This window comes from Rousettus aegyptiacus, unplaced genomic scaffold (genome assembly GCF_014176215.1).
Source record: "Rousettus aegyptiacus isolate mRouAeg1 unplaced genomic scaffold, mRouAeg1.p scaffold_m13_p_10, whole genome shotgun sequence".
NCBI classification, from domain to species: Eukaryota; Metazoa; Chordata; class Mammalia; order Chiroptera; family Pteropodidae; genus Rousettus; species Rousettus aegyptiacus.
In genome coordinates this window covers 53,894,166-53,915,964 of record NW_023416285.1, presented here as the reverse complement: position 1 = coordinate 53,915,964, position 21,799 = coordinate 53,894,166, and the positions used below count along the sequence as shown (strand labels likewise).

Sequence of the window (21,799 nt, the reverse complement as noted above, 5' to 3'; positions counted from 1 at the left end):
AGTGAAAAGAAGAGGGTAAAAACACATTTAACTTCTAGATTTCTGTCTTTCATGCAATGCTGGCTCTACCTATATAATTTGTAGAAAGAGCTCTGCGCTTACCTATTTCCAAGATAGATTTATTAGTAACTTTACTGAACATTTCAAATGTTATTGTGAGAAGCCATTGTGGGAGTAAGCTACTAGTGAGTATAGGATGGAAGATGGCATATCCTTTCTGAAAATATTTTTTCATACTATTTTCAAAGTACTGGATTCTATATAAAGATTGTATTCAAAAAATATATTTTTCATTGAAAGAAAGAAAATTCTTTGATCAACCGATTCTTTCTTCTTACTAAAAAAAATAAAATAATCTTTTTGGTAATCATTCTTATTTGAAACTAAGAGGAACATGCATATCTTTAAGACAGAATGAAAAGATTAGAGCAACTGTACACTGTGGATTCTCTGAAGGGTTGGATTCCAAAGAGTTCATTTTCATTTCCTTCAAGACCTCCCAGTTTTAAATTGGAAGTAATTTAGGAGATACAAGAGTTGGTGTGATGTCTGTACCTGCAATGAATCCATTAAATGTAACAGAAAGCATATTGAGAAAGTTGGACATTGGATTTTTTATGATCAAATTGCTCAACTGCCACAGCTGCAAAGTCACGCACTCCCTCTCACTAGTCAGAGATGGAAGAAGGGATCAGGGGTCATGTCTCTGTTTCTTGTGTAACACGGGCTACTTATTTGCCAAATGAGCAACTCCAAAGCAAGCTAAAAAGACTTTCACTTTATAGTCTTTGTCGTAGTGGTATTTGTCATTGCGTGGCTCATGTAAGTACTTTATTTGATTTCCCCATGGCTAAGCTGTAGGAAGCAGGTAGTTACAATCTAAGGAAAAACAAACAAAGTATCATTATGGATTGCAGTTAGGAAGATGGAAAAAAGAAGATGTGATGAGTTTGAAAAATTAGTTTATTTTTTGGCTAAAGTTCTCAGGATTATCTTGAAGAGACATAAGATTACATTGACACTTTAGTGGACCAATGGGAAAATATAGAATTATGAGGGAAGGATTGCCTTTCTGTACTTTGATATGTCACTTGACATTCATAATTGGAGTAATAAAACAAAAATAATGCCCCTGTTTATTAAAGCTTCTTTTCTTATACTGTGAGCAGTGATCACTACTGAAACTAGCTTCTCCCATTGCCAGTGAGGATGGCTTAATGTGGAGGATGAGCAATGTGACAACAGATGAAGAAGGAATATGGAATCATTTACTGGATATTCTCCTAGTAAAACAGGAGGGGTGATTTTTGTCAAGAGCAGGGAAAAAACACAGAGTTCGCCAAGGATTCTGGAAAGTTTTAAAGCACTGCTGATTGGAATTTGATAGAAGATATGATGAACAAACTGATTTCAGCTTAGGTAAAACATATATAGTACATAGCTTGACTTTGAAAACATTTTAATCTACATAAAACTTGAATGAATAATTAAAGGGAAAAAAACCTTTATATTCTATTTTTGCAAGGAATTGAACTATTTGCTTCCTTAAATGTTATAAACTTTCTTATCAATATAACTATTTTCTTTCTTCTCCCCATTTACATGAATAAAGTATGCTATCCTTTACCCCTGTTAATACCAAACAATCTGAGGCCCTCAATTTTTTGTTATCCTTCTTCTCTTCTATATCTTTAACCTCTCTTCTTTACTGACCCTTTTACAGTCAGAGGTATATATTCATAAATAAGGTATATACAATATAATTTTTTTAACAATATTTACTGTTTATGGTAAAATTCTCCAACTACTAGCTAGTCATATGACGTTGAGAAAATCATTTAATCTATTTATACTTCATGTATATTAAGACAAAAAGTAACAAATAGCAAGTGTAACAAAACAAAACACCCCTCATAGATATGAACAACAGAATGGTGACTACCAGAGGGAAAAAGAGCAGGTGGAGGGTGAAATGGTAAAAGGGGTAAAATATATGATAATAAATGGATTTTATCAATATTTGGAAACTAGACTTTTGGTAGTGAGCATGTAATAGAGGTCACAGATATCAAATTATAATGTTGTACACCTGGAATTTTTATAATGTTATTCACCAGTGTTACCGTAATAAAAAAAAATTAAAATATTAAATAAATCCTTGAAAAATCCTGATAGAGGAACCTTAGGATTTTGGAACAAAACCACACTATATTTCTCTGACTAGTTTTCTGCATTTGAGAGATAGCTTCTGTGTTTTTATTGAGCTCTGGTAGACATTGAATGAATGAGATGAAGATCACTAGGGCACCACTTAATACTTTGATGTCCAATAATAAGTCAGTGTAAAGGTATAACAAACCAATAAAAACAGATCTTCATGTTGATTCTGAATGAACAAAGGTTTAGATCATATCACCAATTAAAGAACCGTGAGCATTGGAGGCACTGCCAAGGACAAAAGACAAATGTAATGTTATGTAAAAAATGTTAAATTATCCTCTTCAGGTTGTTGAGCAGCTCTAAAAGTTGAGACTATAAAGGCTGTGCAAAAGTACTGTGGCTGATAAACTCTGCTGTATTAGAGATGAGAGTTACCTCATCTGAACAACTATAAGAATGACTGCTTAGGGAAGTCTATTCTCGCTCTTTTCCATCCCAACATTTGCTCCAGGGACTCTGGCTAATGCCATTTGTATCACCTAAGAGTTTTACCAGCTGGGTTTAAAGGGGTTCAGGCCTATAGATAATCAGAGCAGGAGGAAAGAAATATCTTTCCTGCTTCTTCTCTGTTTTGGCCTTGCTTCCCTGGTAGTAACTGTTGATCTATGACCCGTATCAGCAATGTAACTAGTTTTTCTAGGGTTTAATAATAATATTTCTCCTTGTTCTTTCCACTCTGAGATTGATAATTTCTTCTGGGCACTAATCATCTCTTATTTATTCCCTTGACTCCGCCAAAATTTCTGGGAGTAGTCGCATTCTAATGTCTCTACAATTGAATTATCTTGAGTAAACACTGTTTCCTATTGGGACAATAATCAATATACAGACCTTAATTTCACTTAACATAGGATCTCATCCAGACCCATGGCAGAATATATCAAAGCTATATATTATGGATATCCAATTTCATATTTCTAGAACAGAATGTCTTTCTAAATTCCAGACTTGATCTATCTGCTTGGACTTCTAATAAACATAAAAGTTACTGCATAGCAAAAAGCTCTTTTTATATCTTCTGTGGCAGACTATTAATTTGTTGGCAAGAAAAGAAGATAGTAGAAGGCCAAATCAAGTCTGATTTTAACTGAATTCAAAAAAGGAGGAATATGAACAGCAGCTACTGAAGGACAGCAAATGTTCTATGCCAGAATGGCCAGTCTCAGAGTCCATGGAGGATGCCTGAGTGTATGCAGAGCACAGCCTCAGGGATCGCAGGCCACCTCTTACTGGATCTGAGCCATTTGTTGCATTCTATTTGCAGAGAACAGACTTACCTGAAAGTAAATATAAATAGCTTTCTAAGATACAATAAAACTGTAAAAGTCAAAACATGTAAGTATTAAGTACTTTAAAAAGTTTTTTAACATTATATAAATAATTCTCAGTATTTGAAAATTTTTGCAGCAATCTGACACTTTTAGTCACCTGGCATTCAAGAAGTAATATTTATTTTCTCATTATATAGTTAGTTTAAATTGAAAAGTAGTTTATAAATATACCATAGTAAGATGTATATGAATTTCAAAATATTTAGTAAGTCCATGGAGTTCATTTTTCTTTTCTTAATATATCAAAAATGGAAAATAAAACATTAAGTAGATATGCTATTAACATGATGAGAGGGAAAACTTAGTGAAATGTTTAATATGTGTTAAAGCAATGTGTAACTGATTAAAATATGAATATTAACTTTACATTAGAGTACTTTGTTGATAAATATTTAATATACCACATCTTGGTGAAGCAGGTCTTCTACTAGCTTATATTCTTTAACAATTAACTGATGAATTTACATTTGTAGAACATGAAGACTGGAAAAAATTGCGAAGATTTTACATTCCAAGTATATGTCTTTTCTGTAGGAAATTTCTTCATTTTTAAAATTATTATTTTAATTATGAATACTAGTGATGTTTAAATATAACGAATAGACATTTAACTTTACAGTTATCAATTGTGCTAGTCTTTAAAAATCTAATTAAATTTAGTAAAATAGTTTTTCAGTTATTCTTTAATTTATTTCTTATGAAATAACGTGTTTACCCTTACAACATTACTGACATCCTCATTTGTTGAAAAACAAAGTTATTTTATTGATTATCTTCATTGTTTTAAGGAAATACTCAAAATTGTCCCTTGTACATTAAAGCCACACAAGAAATAGTTGAGTAAAGACAGAAATGAGCCATCACTGTTTGGTAAAATTTGTTATGGACTGAATTGTGTCCCTTCCCTCTCCAATTTATATGTTGAAGCCTTAACTGCCAATGTGACTATATTTGGAGACAAAGCCTTTAACAAGGTATTTAAGATCAAATCAGATTATGAAGGTAGGAATCTAATCCCACAGGATTTGTGTCCTTGTAAGAAAAAGAAGAGACATAAGGTATCCTTTCTTATCATGGGAGCACAGAAGAAAGACCATGAGAAGACAAAGGGCAAAGGTGGCCATCCACAAATCAGAAAGGGAGGCCCCATAAGAAACCGATTCTGCTGACATATTGATCTTGAACTTCTAGGCTTCATAATTGCAAAAAAGTAAATTTTTGTTGTGTATGCCATCGAGTTTGTGGTATCTTTTTGTGTTGTCTGAGTAGACTAAAACTGAGCTCAATGGAAATTTCATAAACCTTCCAAAGCAGAATATCTCATCATTGTTATTTTCAATTTTAGTCTAATCCCAGTAATTTTGGGCAAGTGGAGAGACATACTTTTATTAAAAGAGAAAATCATATTTTTCATAACAAAACTAATTTTCAAAGTTATTTTCCTATTTCATATAATCTGTTGCAATTTATGAACTGTACTATTCTGAGCCCCCTATATCCATGGAATTCAGCTCATAATTTGTTCTCTCCAGCAATTGTCATGTCACTTAAGGATACACAATTAAAATAGTGATATCATGAATAGAACTTTCAGAGTTCTAAATATTCTTGTGTCATAAAGTGTGTAAAGAGGAACACTTGAGACTAGAAAAAGAAAGAATGGGACATGCTTACTAGTTAACGGCCTTGTGACTTCTTGGCTTTCTCTTTAGTCTAAAGTTGAGAGATGGGAAATTTGAAAACAGGGAAGAGATACTGTGTTCTCATTTAACTCTTCGTGGCTAGAATGGATAGGATTATTCACTCAGGCATCAGCCAAACTTGGATGAATCTATTTCCTCTTTTCCTTCTTTCCTCTTTTACCAAATTTTTGATAAGAAAACAAACAACATTTGGTGGCCAAGAATATAGCAGATGCCACACAGGCTATCAGAAATCCAATCACATCCAAAGAGTGGTACTGAATCCAGGTGAGGTCATGGATGGCTGGCCTCAGGTGCTTGGCTCCTTTGTGGTGCATGACAAACTCAATCCAGAAGACAGCTCGATCCAGAGGCTTTATAGGTTGATCATGGTGAATCCTTGATAACTTCATCATATTCTCTTTATAACTAGAAGGCAAATACAAAGAAAGAAATTAATAAAATTTTGTTTTTGTAAGTTGTGATAATGTTATAAAAATCAATCAAAGACCATAGAAATTGTTATATGGACTCTGCTCTTGTATAGAATTTTAACAGATATAGTGGGAAGATTAAAAAAAAAAGTATTCTCAGCAGAATGTGGTTAAATGCAGACATAGGAAAACAGAATAAACCAGTTGTTAATTGGAGCCAAGTAGTAAGTGTGACATTGTATGAACTATAATTTCCTGGAGATTTCCAAGAATAAGTTGGTGAATGACTCAATATTGTGGGGAAAGATCCATTAAAAGGTTCATAGGCATGATCTCTAACCTTTTCTTTTATGGTACACAATACAATCAATGATAATTCTTTAGAAAGCAGTAGTACTTACGAAGGATCGTTTATGACTGTTTTCAAAGCTCTGAGCAAATCTGCACTGGTCATTGTGTTCATATTCACCTCCATAGCAGCTCCTTTGGTCTTCATGTGAGCAATGTTATCATGCTGATCACCAACTATGGAAACTCCCACCATAGGTACTCCATGATAAATAGCTTCATATATCCCATTAATTCCACCATGAGTGAGAAAAGCTTTGGTTTTGGAATGACCTAGTTTGGGGATAGAATGAGAAGCAGATAAAAATTTCATTATAACAGTAGCAGAATTTCAGAGACAGAAGGGGAAGATCTATGGGATAAGTCATGAAAGAAGGCAATATGTTCTACGGAAGCTGAGTGCATGGGACATTGCTACCACAGAAAATTCCTATCCCGGAAAAAGGATGCATTAATTCCCTCTGGGTTGACTAAAACTCCTTTGAATCATAGCAAGTGTGAACCTATAAAATTAATAGTCAAATTTTTATATCTTTTAAAAGATATATTTATAATTGTTAAATATTTATTGATATTGTTATGTTAATGTTAGCTGTTGAAGGATGAAATAACTTGTTTGTCAATAATTATATAGCTTTTCTTCTTCACAGTCTTACCAAGAAGATCATTCTGGGGTATCCAATCATAGAGCCGAGTATTGGCTCCTAATGTGGCTGGTTTCTTTCCTTTGTAGCTCCATAAAACCTGTGGAAGACAGTGTGCACATTTCACAAGTACGACTACACAATAATGACATTTTCAGGTTGTAGAGCTATTTACAAATTACTCATCCACTCTAGGTGATAGTTGGAAAAGGAGTATATGGGTATATTTTGTAAACACTGAAAGAAATAGTGGAACTGTTTACAATCATCTCTTTTAAAGAGCTTGTTGTAGTTGCCTATTAAGTATACTAATTTTTTTTCTATTATCACTTCAAAGCTTCTAGGAGTGAGATTGTAAGTGAAGAATTAAGAAATAAGGTGGTACTAGTCTATTCAATTAAAATGCAGAAGTTAAAATTTTTATGGCCACAATTACTTCTGTATAAATTTATGTCTCTGGCCATCATAGTTTTATCTTCAAATTAATGTTTCCAAAAATATACTGCTTTAGATTTTACCTACTTTTTTTTTGTATGATTAGTTATCTTTTCATCTTCCTTTTATTCTTACCTACTTTTTTCTCCCCAAACTTTTTTCTTTTTTTTTAAAGTAGAATGAGATTATATGTTTACTTTTATTCCATTGTTCAATGAAATATGTTTGCTTTGGTTTTTGTGATTAGCCTTTTTTCCTCTATATAGAATTTCTATATAATTTTATGAAATTTAACAAAATATAAAAATAAAAAGAGCTCTTAGATATTTCATAAATAGCAATATATAAAGAACGGAAATCTAGAATTGTGGTGATAACATTAAAATTAATTGAATATTATAAATTAGGACATGCAGATTGATATAATGTTAATATTTCCATGGCCTTTTAATTCTAGAAAACTCTAAATAAAAAGACTAAATGACTCTAGGCTTCTACTTCCATGCTCAACTGTAATGAATCAAGTCCCAATAAAATCAAAGATTTGGAGGATGTTATTGAGCATGTTTCATCTCTATCATTTTTGTTCTCCCTTTTCCTGGTCCTTAGAGTGATTACATGTTAGAACTATTTTGAGAGCAGTCAGAATAGGGCTTAAGATTTCAAATACTAAAAAGTAAGCAACAGACTTACTGTTTTCATCTCTATCTCATTAAAAACAAATGATTCCTAAAAGCTTTGTTTCCACAGTAACAGCAAATCTCAGTAGGCAAGGCTCAAATGTGCCTAAACTCACCATTGTAACATTTTAAAATTATTATTGGTACCTTATATGTTACCTGTAAAATGAGATTTAACATTTACCTAGAAAGATATCATCAGCCACACTCTGTCTCCAACTGGTAAACAGCTGCCCAGAAGGATTAAAGGTTATACTAACCTTCTGTGGAATCTGGGCGAGGGCTGAGGCAATTAGATTGGCTTTATCTTCTGTGAGATTTTGGACTATAGTACCCAAAGAAAACACCACAACACCGTCTTCACCTGAGCTCTGGACAAATTCTTCTATTTTCTGTAGAGAAAAAAAATTCTTTGTATTACAAAGGTTCAGCATCATAGGGAATAAAATAAAGTTGATTTACACTTCTGACATGAAGATTCAAGGGAATTGTCAGAGACGTGGTTAGACTATTTTTATCTTTGGCATCTAGGACCACCTAGTATCCTTAGGAAGAAGTATGTGTCTCAAAACTGTGCCTTACAAACCTAATCATTGATCAATGAATAGCCATTTAATGAGTTTTAATTTTATTAAAAATTGGGTGGTTTGCAAATTCATAAAAATATTCCTCAAAAGAAAGCCCCCAAATGAGTCTAAATTAAACATCTGACGATTGGTCATCTGTTTATCTTCCTTAGAAAAATGTGTATTTAAGTCCTCTGCTCATTTCTTAATTGGATTTTTTAAAATTATTGATTGGTGTGAGTTATTTATGTATTTTAGATATTAGCCCCTTATTAGAGGTTTTGTTTAAACATCTTCTCTCATTCAGTTGGTTGCCTTTTCGTTCTGTTGATTATTTCTTCTGCGGTGCAAAAGCTTTTTAGTTTGATGTGGTTTCATTCATTTATTTTTACTTTTGCTTCTCTTGCTTTTTAGGTCAAGTTCACTAAAATCCATCTAAGACCAAGATCCATAAGTTTAGTGCCTCTGTTTTCTTCTATGTATTTTATTGTTTTGGGTATTGCATTCAAATTTTAAATGTTTTGAATTAATATTTATATATGGTACAAATTACTAGTCTAGATTTATTCATTTGTATGTGGCTGTGCAACTTATTTCAATACCATTTAAGAGCCTTTCCTTTTCTCTGTTGTATAATCTTGACTCTTTTGTGTTAAATTAGTTGCTCATATATGTGTAGGTTTATTTATGGGCTCTTCTGTTCTGTGCGTTTGTTTTCCTGCCAAAACAAAGCTATTTGATTACTGTAGATTTGTAGTATAGTTTTAAGTTAGGGAGTGTGTACCTTAAGCTATGTTCTTTTCTGCTCAGGATTATTTTGGCTATTTGGGGGTATTTTCTGGTTTCATACAAATTTTAGAATTTTTTGCTCTATTTCTGTGAAAAATGCCATTGAAATTGTGATAGAAATTGCATTGAATCTATATATTTCTTTAGGTAATATGGACATTTTAACAGCGTTACTCCTTCCAATCAATGAACATGAAATATCTTTTCATCTTTTTTTGTCTTGTTCAATTTCTCTCAACAATGTCTTGTAGTTTCCAGTGTAAAGTTTCTTCATCACCTATGTTAAATTTACTCCTAAATATTTTATTTGTTTTGTTGAGATTCTACATGGGATTGTTTTCTTCATTTCCCTTTAAGATATTTTGCTGTTAGTATATACAAATGCAAAGGATTTTTGTATATTGATTTTATATCCTGCTATTTTACCTCATTTGTTTATTATTTCTAATAGTTTTTGGATGGAATCTTCAGGGTGTTCTATATACAGAATCATGTCATCTGCAAGTAGAGATGGTTTTACTTATTCATTCCCAATTTGGATGCCTTTTATTTCTTTTTCTTGTCTGATTGTTCTGGCTAGAACGTCCAGTACTATGTTGAATAACTGGTGAGAGTAAGTATCCTTGTTCCTGATCCTGATCTTCGAGAAAAAGCTTGAGTTTTTCACCATTGAATATGATACTACCTGAGGCTTTTCACATATGGCCTTTATTATAATGAGGTATTCTATACTATTTTATTGTTTTTATCACAAAAGAATGTTATATCTTGTCACAAGCTTTTTCTGCATCTATTGAGATAATTGTATGATTTTTATCTTTTACTTTGTTAATGTGGCATATTGTATGATTGATTTGTGTATGCTCAGTTATCCTTGCAGCTCTCCTGGAATGAACCCTTCTTGATCGTGATGTATGGTCCTTTTAATATTTTGTTGTATTACATTTGCTAGTATATTGTTTAGGATTTTTGCATCTATGTTCATTATAGAGATTGGCCTATAATTTTCTTCTTTTTCTTCTATTTTTTTCTTTTCTTTTTTCTTTTTTTGTGATGCCTTGGCCTGGTGTTGGTGTCAAGGTAATTTTGGTCTCAAAATAAGTCAAGAAGCATTCCTCTCTCTTTGATTTTTTTTTGTTAGAAGTTCAGGAGAATTTAGAATTTACCAGTGAGCCCATCTGGTCCTGGACCTTGCTTTATTGGGAAGTTTTTGATTACTGTTTTAATTTTTTTTACTAGTGATGAGTCTTTCAGGTTTTACAATTCATCATAATTCAGTCTAGCAAGGTTGTATGCTTTAAAAAATTGTCCTGGATGTGGTTCCATAGTGTAGCAGTTGGCACGTCTGCTTTACACACAAAAGGTCCTGGGTTCATGCCCCAGTGGAGCCATAGTCCATGGTCTACAGCCATGCCACCCCGAACAAGTCCAATGTCTGATCTCGGAAGCTAATCAGGGTCAGTCCTGGTTAGTACTTGGATGGGAGACTGCCTAGGAAGACCAGGTGCTGTAGGGATATATAATAATCAAATTAAAATTTAAAAAAGTTCATTTTCTAGGTTATCCAATTTTGCAGCATAGAGCCTTTCATCTTGTTGAGTAATCCTTCGTATTTCTGTGGTGTCCCAGTAACTTCTCTTTCATTTCTGATTTTGTTTATTTGAGTTTTCTTTCTTTTTTTTTCCTTAGTGAGTCTAGTTAGAAGTTTGTCAATTTTGTTTATCTTTTCAAAGACAAAGCTCTTCTTCTTTTTACCTTTTTAAAATTACTTTTTTGTTCTCTTATTTCATTTATTTCCACTCTTTTATTATTTTCATTCTTCTACTGACTTTGGATTTCATTTGTTCTTCTTTTTCTCATTTTTAAGATGTAATTTTGGATTATTTGGTCCTTTTCTTGTTTGTTGAGGTAGGCCTATATTGATGTAAACTTCCCCTTTAGTACCATTTGCTACATCTCCCAAATTTTGGTATATCATATTTCATTTCTATTGATTTCTATGTATCTTTTGATCCCTTTTTAAATTTCTTTTTTTTTTTTTTGACCCAGTAGTTGTTTAGTAGTGTGTTATTCAATCTTCACATATTTGTGGCTTTTCTAGCTTTTTTTTTTGTAGTTTCATACCACTGTAGTCGAAATTATGCTTGCTATGATTTCAGTCCTCTTTAATTCATTGAGACTAATTTCATATTTCAACATGCAGTCTATCACTGAGAATATTTCTGGTACACTTGTAAAAAATGCATATCTGTTGTTTATAAATACCGAGTAAGTGCATTTGGTCTAATGTTTCATTTAAGGCTCATATTTTCTTATTGACTTTCAGTCTGGATGATCTATTCATTGCTGTAACTGACATATTCAAGTCCTCTACAGTAATTGTATTTTTGTCAATTTCTGGCTCTAGGTCTTATAATAATTGTTTATTTTGATGCTCCTAAGTTTGGTACATATAAATGGATAAGTATTATGTCTTCTTGATAAATAGTTTCCTTAATCATTATAAAATATCCATTTTTGTCTCTTATTATCTTTTTTGTCTTTAAATCTGTTTTGTGTGATATAAGTATGGCTACACCCGCTTTTCTCTGGATACAATTTGCTTGAAGAATCCTCTTCCATCACTTAATACTGAGCCTATGTTTGTCTCTGGAGCTGAGATGTGTCTCTTGAAGGCAATATATAGTTGGGTTTCATTTTTAAATCCATCCTGCTACTCTGTGCATTTTGATTAGTGAGTTCAGTCCATTTACATTTAGGATAATTATTGATTAGGATTTACTACAGCCCTTTTATTTTCGTTTTATTTCTTTTTTTTTTTCTTCATGAGCCATAGATAATGGGAATGGTTTGCTTCTAGACAGCTGTGGAGAAGACTTTGTGCTCCCTAAATAAAAAAAAATGTCTGAGGGGCTGGGTGATCCAGAAGTTGGAGAATTCACATATTTGAAAGAAATGAAATGTGTGTTTGGTTCACATTTGTGGTAGAGAATATTTTATTCCTACATCAGTTCTTTTAGAAAATACATGTTTGAAGTTTCTGTTTAAATTAATCTACTTTAATCTACTAATGTGTGTGTATGTGTATTGTTACCTTTTAGAAATTTGTACTGCTGGAGATAGGTAAAAATTAATATTTTAATTCTTTGTATCATAAAATTAGTATATATCATCATAGCAATTAGTATTTTATTCAGCTTTGTCAACCCAAAAATTACAGACATAAATATACAGCTGTAGTGTCATGTTTAAATGAAGTACAAAATGTATATGCATTATTGTTGTAAACCATGTAAATTTTTTGTTTTATTTTTTAATTAATTTTTTATTCCCATCTTCCTATCCTCTTCAGCTTTGGCAACCATCAACTTGTTCTATATATTTATAGATTTGTTTCTGTTTTATTTTGTTTATTCATTTGTTTTGTTTAGTTAGAGTCCACATATAAGGAAATCATATAGCATGGGTCCCCTAATCACATAGGTAGCTATCAGTGGCCTGTTAGGAACTGGGCCACACAGCAGGAGGTGAGTGGTGGACAAGCCAGTGAAACTTCCTCTGTAGTTGCAGGCACTCCCCAGTGCTAGTATCACTGCCTCATCTCTACCTCAGGTCATCAGGCATTAGATTCTTGTAGGAGCACTGGTCCTTGGTGCCAAAAAGGTTGAGGACTGCCGTCATATAGTATTTGTCGTTCTCTGTCTGACTTATTTCACTTTGCATAATACTATCCACGTTGCTATCAATGGCAAGATTTCAATTTTTTATTCCTGAATAATATTCCATTATACACACACACACACACACACACACACACACACACACACACACACACAATCATCTTCTTTATTCATTCATCTATTAATGGACATCTAGATTGCTTCCATTTTTCTATTACTGGTAATGCTGCAATGATTATAAAGGTTCAGATACCTTTCCAAATTAGTGTTTTTGTTTTCTTCAAATAGATACCCAAAAGTAGATTGCAGGTTTGTATGGAAGCTCTATTTTAATTTTTTGAAGAATCTCCAAACTGTTTTCCATAGTGGCTTCACTAATTTATAGTTCCACCAACAGTGTATGAAGGTTCTTGTTTCTTCACACCCTCACCAGCACTTGTTATTTTTTGAATTTTTTTATGATTGCCATTCTGACAGGTGTGCAGCAATATCTCATTGTGGTTTAATTTTCATTTTCCTGATGATTAGTGATATTGAGTATATTTTCATATGTCTATTGGCCATTTGTATGTCCTCTTTGGAGAAATGTCTATTCAGTTCCTCTGCCCATTTTTTAATTGGATTGTTTGTTTGGTGTTGAGTTATATGAGCTCTTTATAAATTATGGATATTAATATTTTATCAGATGTATCATTGGCGAATATCTTTCTCATTCAATAGGTTGTCTTTTTGTCTTGTCGATGGTTTCCTTTGTTGTGCAAAAATATGTTTTGTTTTCTGGTTGCTCCTTATCTTCATTGCTCTTTTTTCTCTTCTTTGTATTTCTGTTACTTTAGTCTGTTAGTTTTCTATTTTTATCTTCTGTTTCTTATTTTTATTAAGATTTGTATTGCAGCTCTGGATTTTTGTTTTGTGGATACCATTAAGTCTGTGTAAAATGTCTCATAGATTCAATAGTCCTTTTTCTTCTGCTTGCATCTTATCTTCATTCACCAGTACCTATTCAGTCCTATTCCTTTTCCCTTTCTATATTTTTATTGTCACAAATTATCACCTTTTACTTAATGTGTTTATTATTGCATGACAGTAGTTATAATTATTATTATTAATGCTTTCCGCCCTTTTAACCTTTGTTATAATTGTTCACTATTTAATTCTTAAGTAAGTTTGTGTTACTGCTTCCGTCTGTCATTTTATTCAGTCTGTATTCTTTTGTCTTTTTGTTTTCAGTAGAATAGTTACTTTCAAATGCCTTTCAATGCAGATCTTGTGGTGGTAAATTCTTTAACTTTCATTTATCTGGGACAATCTTTATTTCTCCACCATATCTGAAGGATAAATTTGCTGGATATATTATTTTTGGCTAGTGGGTCATCTCTTTCAATATTTTCTTTTATTCATTCTAGGCTTGGAAAATTTCTATTAAAGAATGATGATAATCGAATAGTGTTTCTTTTGTAGATTACAGTCTTTTTTTCCCCCTGGGTACCTTGAGAATTCTTTTTTTGTCAATACTTTTCAACAGTTTTAATATAATATGTCTTGGAAAAGGCTGTTTTGGTTGAGATAGTTAGGTGTTCAGTTAGCTTATTGTTTACAAATGTCTATCTCTTCTCATAGGTTTGGGAAGTTCTCATCAATTTTTTTCTCTGAACAGACTCTTTGTTGCCTTCTCCCTCTCTCCTCCTTCTGGTATATATATTATTCTTATGTTTCTCTTTTTAATGGAGTCAAATAGTTCTCATAGAGTTATTTCATTTTTTTTCTATTTATTGATTCTCTCTCTATTTCTTCTTGTGTCATTTCTAGGTTTCTATTTTTGAGCTCTCTAATTCCCTCTTTCATCTGGTCTGCTGCTTTTCTAATACCCTCTAAAGCACTCTTCCTCTCATTTATTGAGTTCTTCAGCTCCAGAACTTCTGTTTGGTTCTTTTTTATAGTTTCAATTGCTTTGGTATGGTATTCCTTTTATTTATTAACGTTATTACTGAGTTCACTGAACTGCCTTTTTGAGTTTCTTGTATCTCATTGAATTTTTTCATAACAGCAATTTGAATTCTCTGTCATTTAAGTCACAGTCTTCCATGTCTTTGAGTTTGGTTTTTGGAGACTTTTAAATCCCTTTCTGTCCTACCATATTACCTTGGTTATTCATGGTGCTGATGGATTCTTTGCCTGCACATGTGAAGAAGTGAACTCTTTTCTTTTTTAGGTACTATTTTGCTCTTAACAATTCAGCAGGCTAACAAGCAGAGGTCTTTCTTTTGTTTTATAATAAGTGGTGCTATAGCTCATGTTTTGTTTTCTCTTAATTGCACTTAGCACCTCCAGAATCTCAGTGGGTTGTCATGGAAGATGCCACACATTTCCTGAGGTGGTGGGCATCCCTTTTGTGTCTAGGTTACCTTGGTCTTGGGGCACCACCCCTGTAGTGGGATTTTGCACACGCCGAGGCTCTGGGCATGTGAGCTCCGGGTGTTGCCATTTTGTAACTGGTGGCTACCAGGAGTGCTGTGCTATTAGAGGTGTCTCTGTTTCCTCAACTGGTTTATACCTCTACCATATTCTGCTGCAAAGGTATGCACATGGGAAGGTGCGATCATGATTTTTTAGTTTCATCTCTATATTAGCAATGGCTGTCACAAGACCAAGGCTTTGCCTCTATGCTTGTATTAGCTGTGAGTGGCTGTGCTTGTCTGCCAGAAAGATCACTGTAAGTTCATCACATACCCGCCCCATTCTCACCACCAATAGATTTTGCAGTAATGGAAGTCATCTTTTCAGGTAGATATGTTGTTTTGCCTGATCCTCAGGGTTTCAGTGTGAGAGCCAAAACTGACTGGTTCATCACTATAGCTTGCTCCCAGCTGCTTCTACAAGCACCATGCTTGTCCTTCCCCTTGTCTCACCTACCCTGCTCATTCCACTGCTCCCACCTTCAGATGTACTGATCCCTCAGGTATGTTTGTATATTAAGCAGAAGATCCTTTGCTAAATTATAATTGTCCAACTTGTAAGTATAAGGAGCAATATGAAGAGGTTTTCACACTCTGCTATGATGCTTGCATCAGTCTCCCTCATTGTTTTTTGATCTGTGATCCAGTGACTGCAGTAATTTTTACATAACAACCGTAAGCTGAGATTGTTCATACAGTGCAAACTTCTTACCAATAGATATGTTAATTTAGAATGGGACAAATTTCCCCTCTTACATCATTTTATCTAAGATGATTTTGTGAAATTAAGTGACTTGTGTGTGTGTGCGTGTGTGTGTGTGTGTGTGTGTGTGTGTGTGTAGAAAAGTGAGAATGGAAAGATAAGAAATAGTTTGGCATAGAAATTTATCCAGAGAGTCACAGAAATTGTCACTTCTTTTTTAGTTTCTCTAGTTCATTGTACCAAGTCTTCATAGAGTTTGAGTTGCAGTTATATCTTGATTGGTAAGAAAATAGATATTAATAATCTTAAAATGAAATATCATTCAACAATATACATCTTACCATTAAACAAATCAAGATTTCTCCCAGGAATACCATTTCCTTGCAACTTTCAAAAAGGAATTTTGTTGATTTTCCCATAATACAAATAAATGAAGATTTTCCTCCTCACTCTCTAGTGATAATTAAATTCAATATTCTAGGCACTCAATATATATTTTTTGAAGACTTAGGAATCTGGTATACATTTATTTTTTCATTCTTAAAAAAGAACCCCAATCCAAATCAAAAAACATAACCCTGTCATCAGTTAGGTAAATATCCATTCCAAATGTGTCTCTCATTTTCATAAACTTTACTTTATTCTGATAACCTCCAATCTTTTTTTTTCTTTGTGCTAAGATTTAGACCTTGTATTACCCAAATGGCTTCTAAAAAATTCTACCTGAAAATTTTACTGGCTCCTTTAAGTGAATAGTCATGAAACAGACTGTATTAATCTTTAACAAATTTTATCTCTACACGTATTCTATTTCAGTAGAAGCCACCACTATCAAATAAGCCTACAAAATGGAAATACAAGAGTCTTTCTTATTTCCTTCTTTTCCCTCAACACTTACTTCCTCTCACCCACTAAATAGTGTGAAACTTAACCCAAAGGGTGTCATGTTTATCTCTCTACCACCATAATAAGTGCCTTTGTTCATAACTCTGTTATGCTGTGAGGAAAACTACAGCAATCTTCAAAAACATTTTCATGGCTCTAGTTTCCTGTCACTCTTATCAGTTATATTTCAAGATGCACTTTATTCATGTCATTTTTTACCCTAATTTCTCAATATAATACCTAAAAGACTCACGACAGCTACTCTGACATGGAAAATGGAAATGAAGTGGCCAAAGATGTTCAGCATCATGTCTCTATTATTAAGACTATCATCTTTAAAGAAAATTCAGGTACCATATCATAAGGTACATAAAGTCCTTCAATGTTAATAGTCTTACCTTAGGTAAAGGTTTGGCAGGTTTGCAGTGCAATCCTCCAACATATTCAAAATTAGGTAGGTATGGACGAGGAAATTCAAAATCCCAATATGTTCGAATTAGCCAAATTTCAGCCTTCCCTAGAGTCTCACATAATGTAGTGGGTCTTCCTGGAGAAAACAAAAAATAGTTGAGTGAAAGCAATTAGCCCATAAATTCAATGAGACAATTTCAACACTAATTTAATAATGAACTGTCAAAGGAAACATAAATTTAAGTCTTCTAGAATCATGTGGCTTCTAGATGTGAAATGAAAAGGGATGTTAATAAAATAATATGGAATAGAAGAAAAAATAGTAAGATGAAAAAAGAGAAAGTAAGTGAGAGAGAGAGAAAAAAGAAAAATATAGAATTATATGCAAGTTTATTTTTATAACATAAAATAGAGCAAACATTTAGCCACAACTCCAACTACAAATTAATTTAGTACTAATTTTTCTCTTCAATTGAATGATAGATTAGCTCCATAGTATCTGCACTTTTTCTAGTCTCTCAGGAATAAGTTTTAATATCAAGATTACTCATACTCTTATAGAATCAATATCAGTCCACTTTATCCTTCTGAGTTATATCTTATCACTTCAACTGATGGACCACTGTTTTATTAGTAAGAACTCTCTGAGTAATTCATACTCATGATGACCCCATTTGGGGGATGTGAGATATATGGGTCCATACTAGGATAATCACACACTTACTTTACTGTCTTAAATGATTTGTTTTAAAGGGAACACATTTAAGTTATTACTCTTTGGATGTTTATGCAGAAGAATGACTAATTGCAAAAACTAATTGCTTATATTTAAAAAAAATAAATGTTTTGTAACAAAGAAATTGAAAAAACTGAGATGAGAATTCTTTTCACTTTAGGATTCTAATCAAAGTCATTTTAGAGTCATCACTTTTCAATGTTTGAAATTATATCCAAGGTTACATAGTCCAAAGTCTACAATTTAATAATAAAAAATCTTTGCCCAAGTACCTTTTGAAATTAGATCTTTGTTTAAAGTTGACAGAGATTAGATTAGAATTCTATCGCTTAGTTTCTGTGTTAATGTGCTTTTGCCCTCCAAATGCCTACTTTCCTGTAACTCAAATTCTACGTTGATTACAAATCTCTATTTGATATTTTCATTAGTTATACTTATAGTTCTCATAATCATTTTTCTCCCTAGGTGATTCAGTTTACATGACCTTAGAATTCATTTTAGAAAGACAATGTTTAAAGCAATTAGGAAAATTCCATATTTAAAACAGTAATTCACAATAATGAGTATAGAGGAGACAAAAGAAAGGAGAATGAGAGTAAACTGAAGTATAAAATAGTTGTAAATAATTTTATAAGTTATATTTGAAAAGTTCCACATCAAGAATTATGGACATAAAACAATGAAATACAATTGACCAATACACCTTTTCCTTTTGTTATATTATTCATATAATTAATTGGTTATTGAATTCTAGCTCCCAAGTAGATATCATCATCAAATGAGTCAAGTGAGATTGTTTTTAATTTTGAAGACTACTTAAAGGTTGCCTGAATGTATGGCCAGTACAACTTTTACGTAATAGAAGATGCTATTTTTTCTCCTTCTCCTTTGATATGCTTCTGTCCTCTTGTTTTCAACTTGATTCTTTTCAGAGGTCATTACTCATAATTCTATTACACCAAAATGTGGCAGTGACCTATTACAGTTCTCAGTTACCGCTGAGGGTAGTCTTGAGCCAAGATCCTCGTACTTTTCACCTAGATCTATAGAGCCTAACATGTAGTCTTCACTCAAGCAATGCATACTGATTATTGTTAATAAAAAATTACAACATATCAATGTATTTAAGTTCAAATCATATCTAAATCAAAGAAATTTTGAAGTGGGTATTTTTGAACATTAGTTCTGTAAAACAATTAGATATTCAGTGAAATAAATGAGTGTCAGATATGATCCTTTGTTAGTTCATGTTTGTGTTTCTCAAAGATAGTTGAAGTGGAAGCCTGTCTGAATTGGCCAATTCAGATCACAGCTGAGTGTATAAAATTGCAAAATAAAGCATTTTTATGTTGAAAAGATAAGGAATTAAAAATAAGTAAAAAAAAAAAAGAAATCTACTCTCTTTCACTGCTTAGGACATAAAGTCTTTTAGAGTTTCCTAATTACTTTTTCAGATTTTTGTATATCACTCTCCCAAGAAATATAAAGAACCAAAGGAATCTTTTCCATTATCATCCTTGATAAATTTGTCCAAATGGGACTTTCTAAAGTTTCACTTGAAGTTAATGAGAGAGAGAAGAATGGTGGGCACGCTGTTCCAGTAAAAATGGTGTAAGCTTGAGGGTAACCATCATTAATTATCAAAATTGCTGGAACGGATTCAGGTGAATTAAATACAATATCTTTGTTAATAATGATCATATTTCAGTATTACAAGTGTCAGACAAGTAGGTTATCTTACTCTTAGAAGAAATATTATTCTCTCTTTACCAAGAATAGCTATAAATCTTCTAATATGAAAACTCAATCCACCAGAGTTATATATACTATATAAATAGAGCAAACAATCTATCATTAAGATTAACAACTATTTTTGTGTTTTGTATTGTTTTAGGCATGAACCTAACAAGTATCAAACTATCTTATGAGAAATGGTTTCATAACTGTAAAGAAAGAGTAACCATGGCAAGTGATTTCTTGCTCCCATTTTCACTTAGTTTCATTTGCTGTCACTTATAGAGTTTAAATGGAAGACAGATATTTTAAATTTTATTCCTTTCACTTACTTAGATTTCACTTAAATCTTTCTTGATTTCTTTTGATAACATGTTTTAAATGAAAAGCAGAGTATCTTACCTAATGCCTCACTATAAAACTGGTCCCAAAAACGAGTGTCGTAATCCTGGATCCAGAAGTCAAAAAAAACTGAAATCATTGTATTTTTAACTCTTTCCAGAAAGGTCATTCGATCTGTTAGGCCTATCATTGGAACAGGTACATAGGAAGGTGGACTTGGAATTTTCCCGCAATGTTTCTCCTTTATGCCTCCTAAAGAGGTTCTTAACGTCAACACAAAAGGGACTTTCAGCAGCTCAGCGACCAGCTCTCCACAGGGCATCACAGGATCTATAATCATTACATTATAGTTAGTTTCCTGAAGCTTCTTCAAGAGTGTCTGATTGTAGACTACACTCTCACATAGGATTTTTAAATGTTCCGTTATTTCAACAAAAAATTCTTTCAGTTTTATCACTGATTGCCAGAGTGTTACATTTGGCAAGACATTAATAATTAGGTCTAGAAATTTATCATTTGCTTTCTTCATTAATTCTTTGTCATATTTTGGAAGCAAAACCTCGAAGTTCAGTTGGGAAGGTTTCTCGTAGTCGATGAGCCAAGTATAGGAAGGCGTCAACACTGTTACCTCATGTCCTCTCTCTGTGAGTTCCTCCAGAATGATCTTCATATTAAGCCAATGACTCATATCACAAGGCCACACCAGAACTTTCCCACAGAATCCACAACCAACACCACAGAGCTGCAGCAGAAGAATCACCAAAACACCCCTCTCAGACACCATGGCAGCAGCTCCCTTGCACCCTGCTCTACAGTGGTTTCAGTGTGTTTCTGCTGAGCACAGAGACGAATGGCAATTAAGATGTGTAATAAGTTAAACATTAACATTTAAAGGGAAAAGTTTTTTATTTGTTTGCAAGTTACCAAGGGAATAAAATGGAAATGTAAATATATTTGGGAGAAACTCTTCCAACTTCAGCACTTAAAAATTATTCTCTAGATTGGCAACAAGGGAGATAACAAATAGGAACCTCCTAAAGTTAACATTTTACACACAGAAACATATACAGAAACACTTGGCAACAACCATTCCACTCTGCTCAAAGGTGCCAGAAGGTTTAGGTGAACACACATTCCACATCTTTTTACCTATGTAGAACAGCCAAATAATTTGCTTAAATAAACATGGATATCGATGGGGGAATATTCTGTTAAGAGTCATAGGGACAGTACAGGGTGTTCAGAATTCTTGAGGGAAAAAAAAACCAGAATTACTCCTCTATGGATTTATTGGGAACAGCTTTAGTAAGGCAGATAACATTTGAGGTAAGACAAACATCTTGGTAGGATCTCGGCAGAGAGTGACAAATGACAGATTTCACATGAACAGAATAAGAAAAGTTTAGGATATTGAGAAAGCATTCCAGTGAGTATTAATCACAGAGAAAGTTGTGGGCAGTAGTTTATAGAAGACAGGTAGACTGAAATAAGAAACATTAGATAGTCTTGATAGATATACTATAGGTTTGGACTTAAACTTGCAGGCAAATATATTTAATCAAATTTTAAAGAAGAGCAGTCATAAGGTCGAACATTTCCTTAGCAAATGATTCTGGCAGGTAAAACAAAGATCAGCTTACAAAAGCAAGAGTTTAAAAACAAGAGCTAAAAATTCCCAGGTAAAAAGAAGGAGAAATGATTAAAAATGTGTATTATTAACTTA

The 21,799-nt window shown here is 32.9% G+C and overlaps 1 protein-coding gene across 3 annotated transcripts; it reads right to left on the bottom strand.

Moving 5' to 3' along the window:
• Positions 1 to 945: 945 nt before the first annotated feature.
• On the bottom strand, positions 946 to 20,923 carry LOC107499312 (UDP-glucuronosyltransferase 2A3-like). 3 transcript variants are annotated; one of them, XM_016123373.2, is made up of 7 exons: positions 20,705 to 20,821; positions 20,137 to 20,406; positions 17,252 to 17,400; positions 8,035 to 8,166; positions 6,672 to 6,759; positions 6,069 to 6,288; positions 946 to 5,662 (listed from the first exon to the last, which is right to left on the bottom strand). In XM_016123373.2, exons 2-7 carry the CDS (start codon positions 20,396 to 20,398, stop codon positions 5,383 to 5,385), a joined length of 1,131 nt encoding a protein of 376 aa, XP_015978859.2. In that variant the 5' UTR covers positions 20,399 to 20,406; positions 20,705 to 20,821; the 3' UTR covers positions 946 to 5,382. The 3 variants fall into 3 exon arrangements, with proteins under 3 accessions (XP_015978859.2, XP_015978856.2, XP_015978858.2); XM_016123370.2 differs by having other exon boundaries at positions 20,137 to 20,923; XM_016123372.2 differs by having other exon boundaries at positions 5,551 to 5,662; positions 6,137 to 6,288; positions 20,137 to 20,923.
• Positions 20,924 to 21,799: the final 876 nt, after the last annotated feature.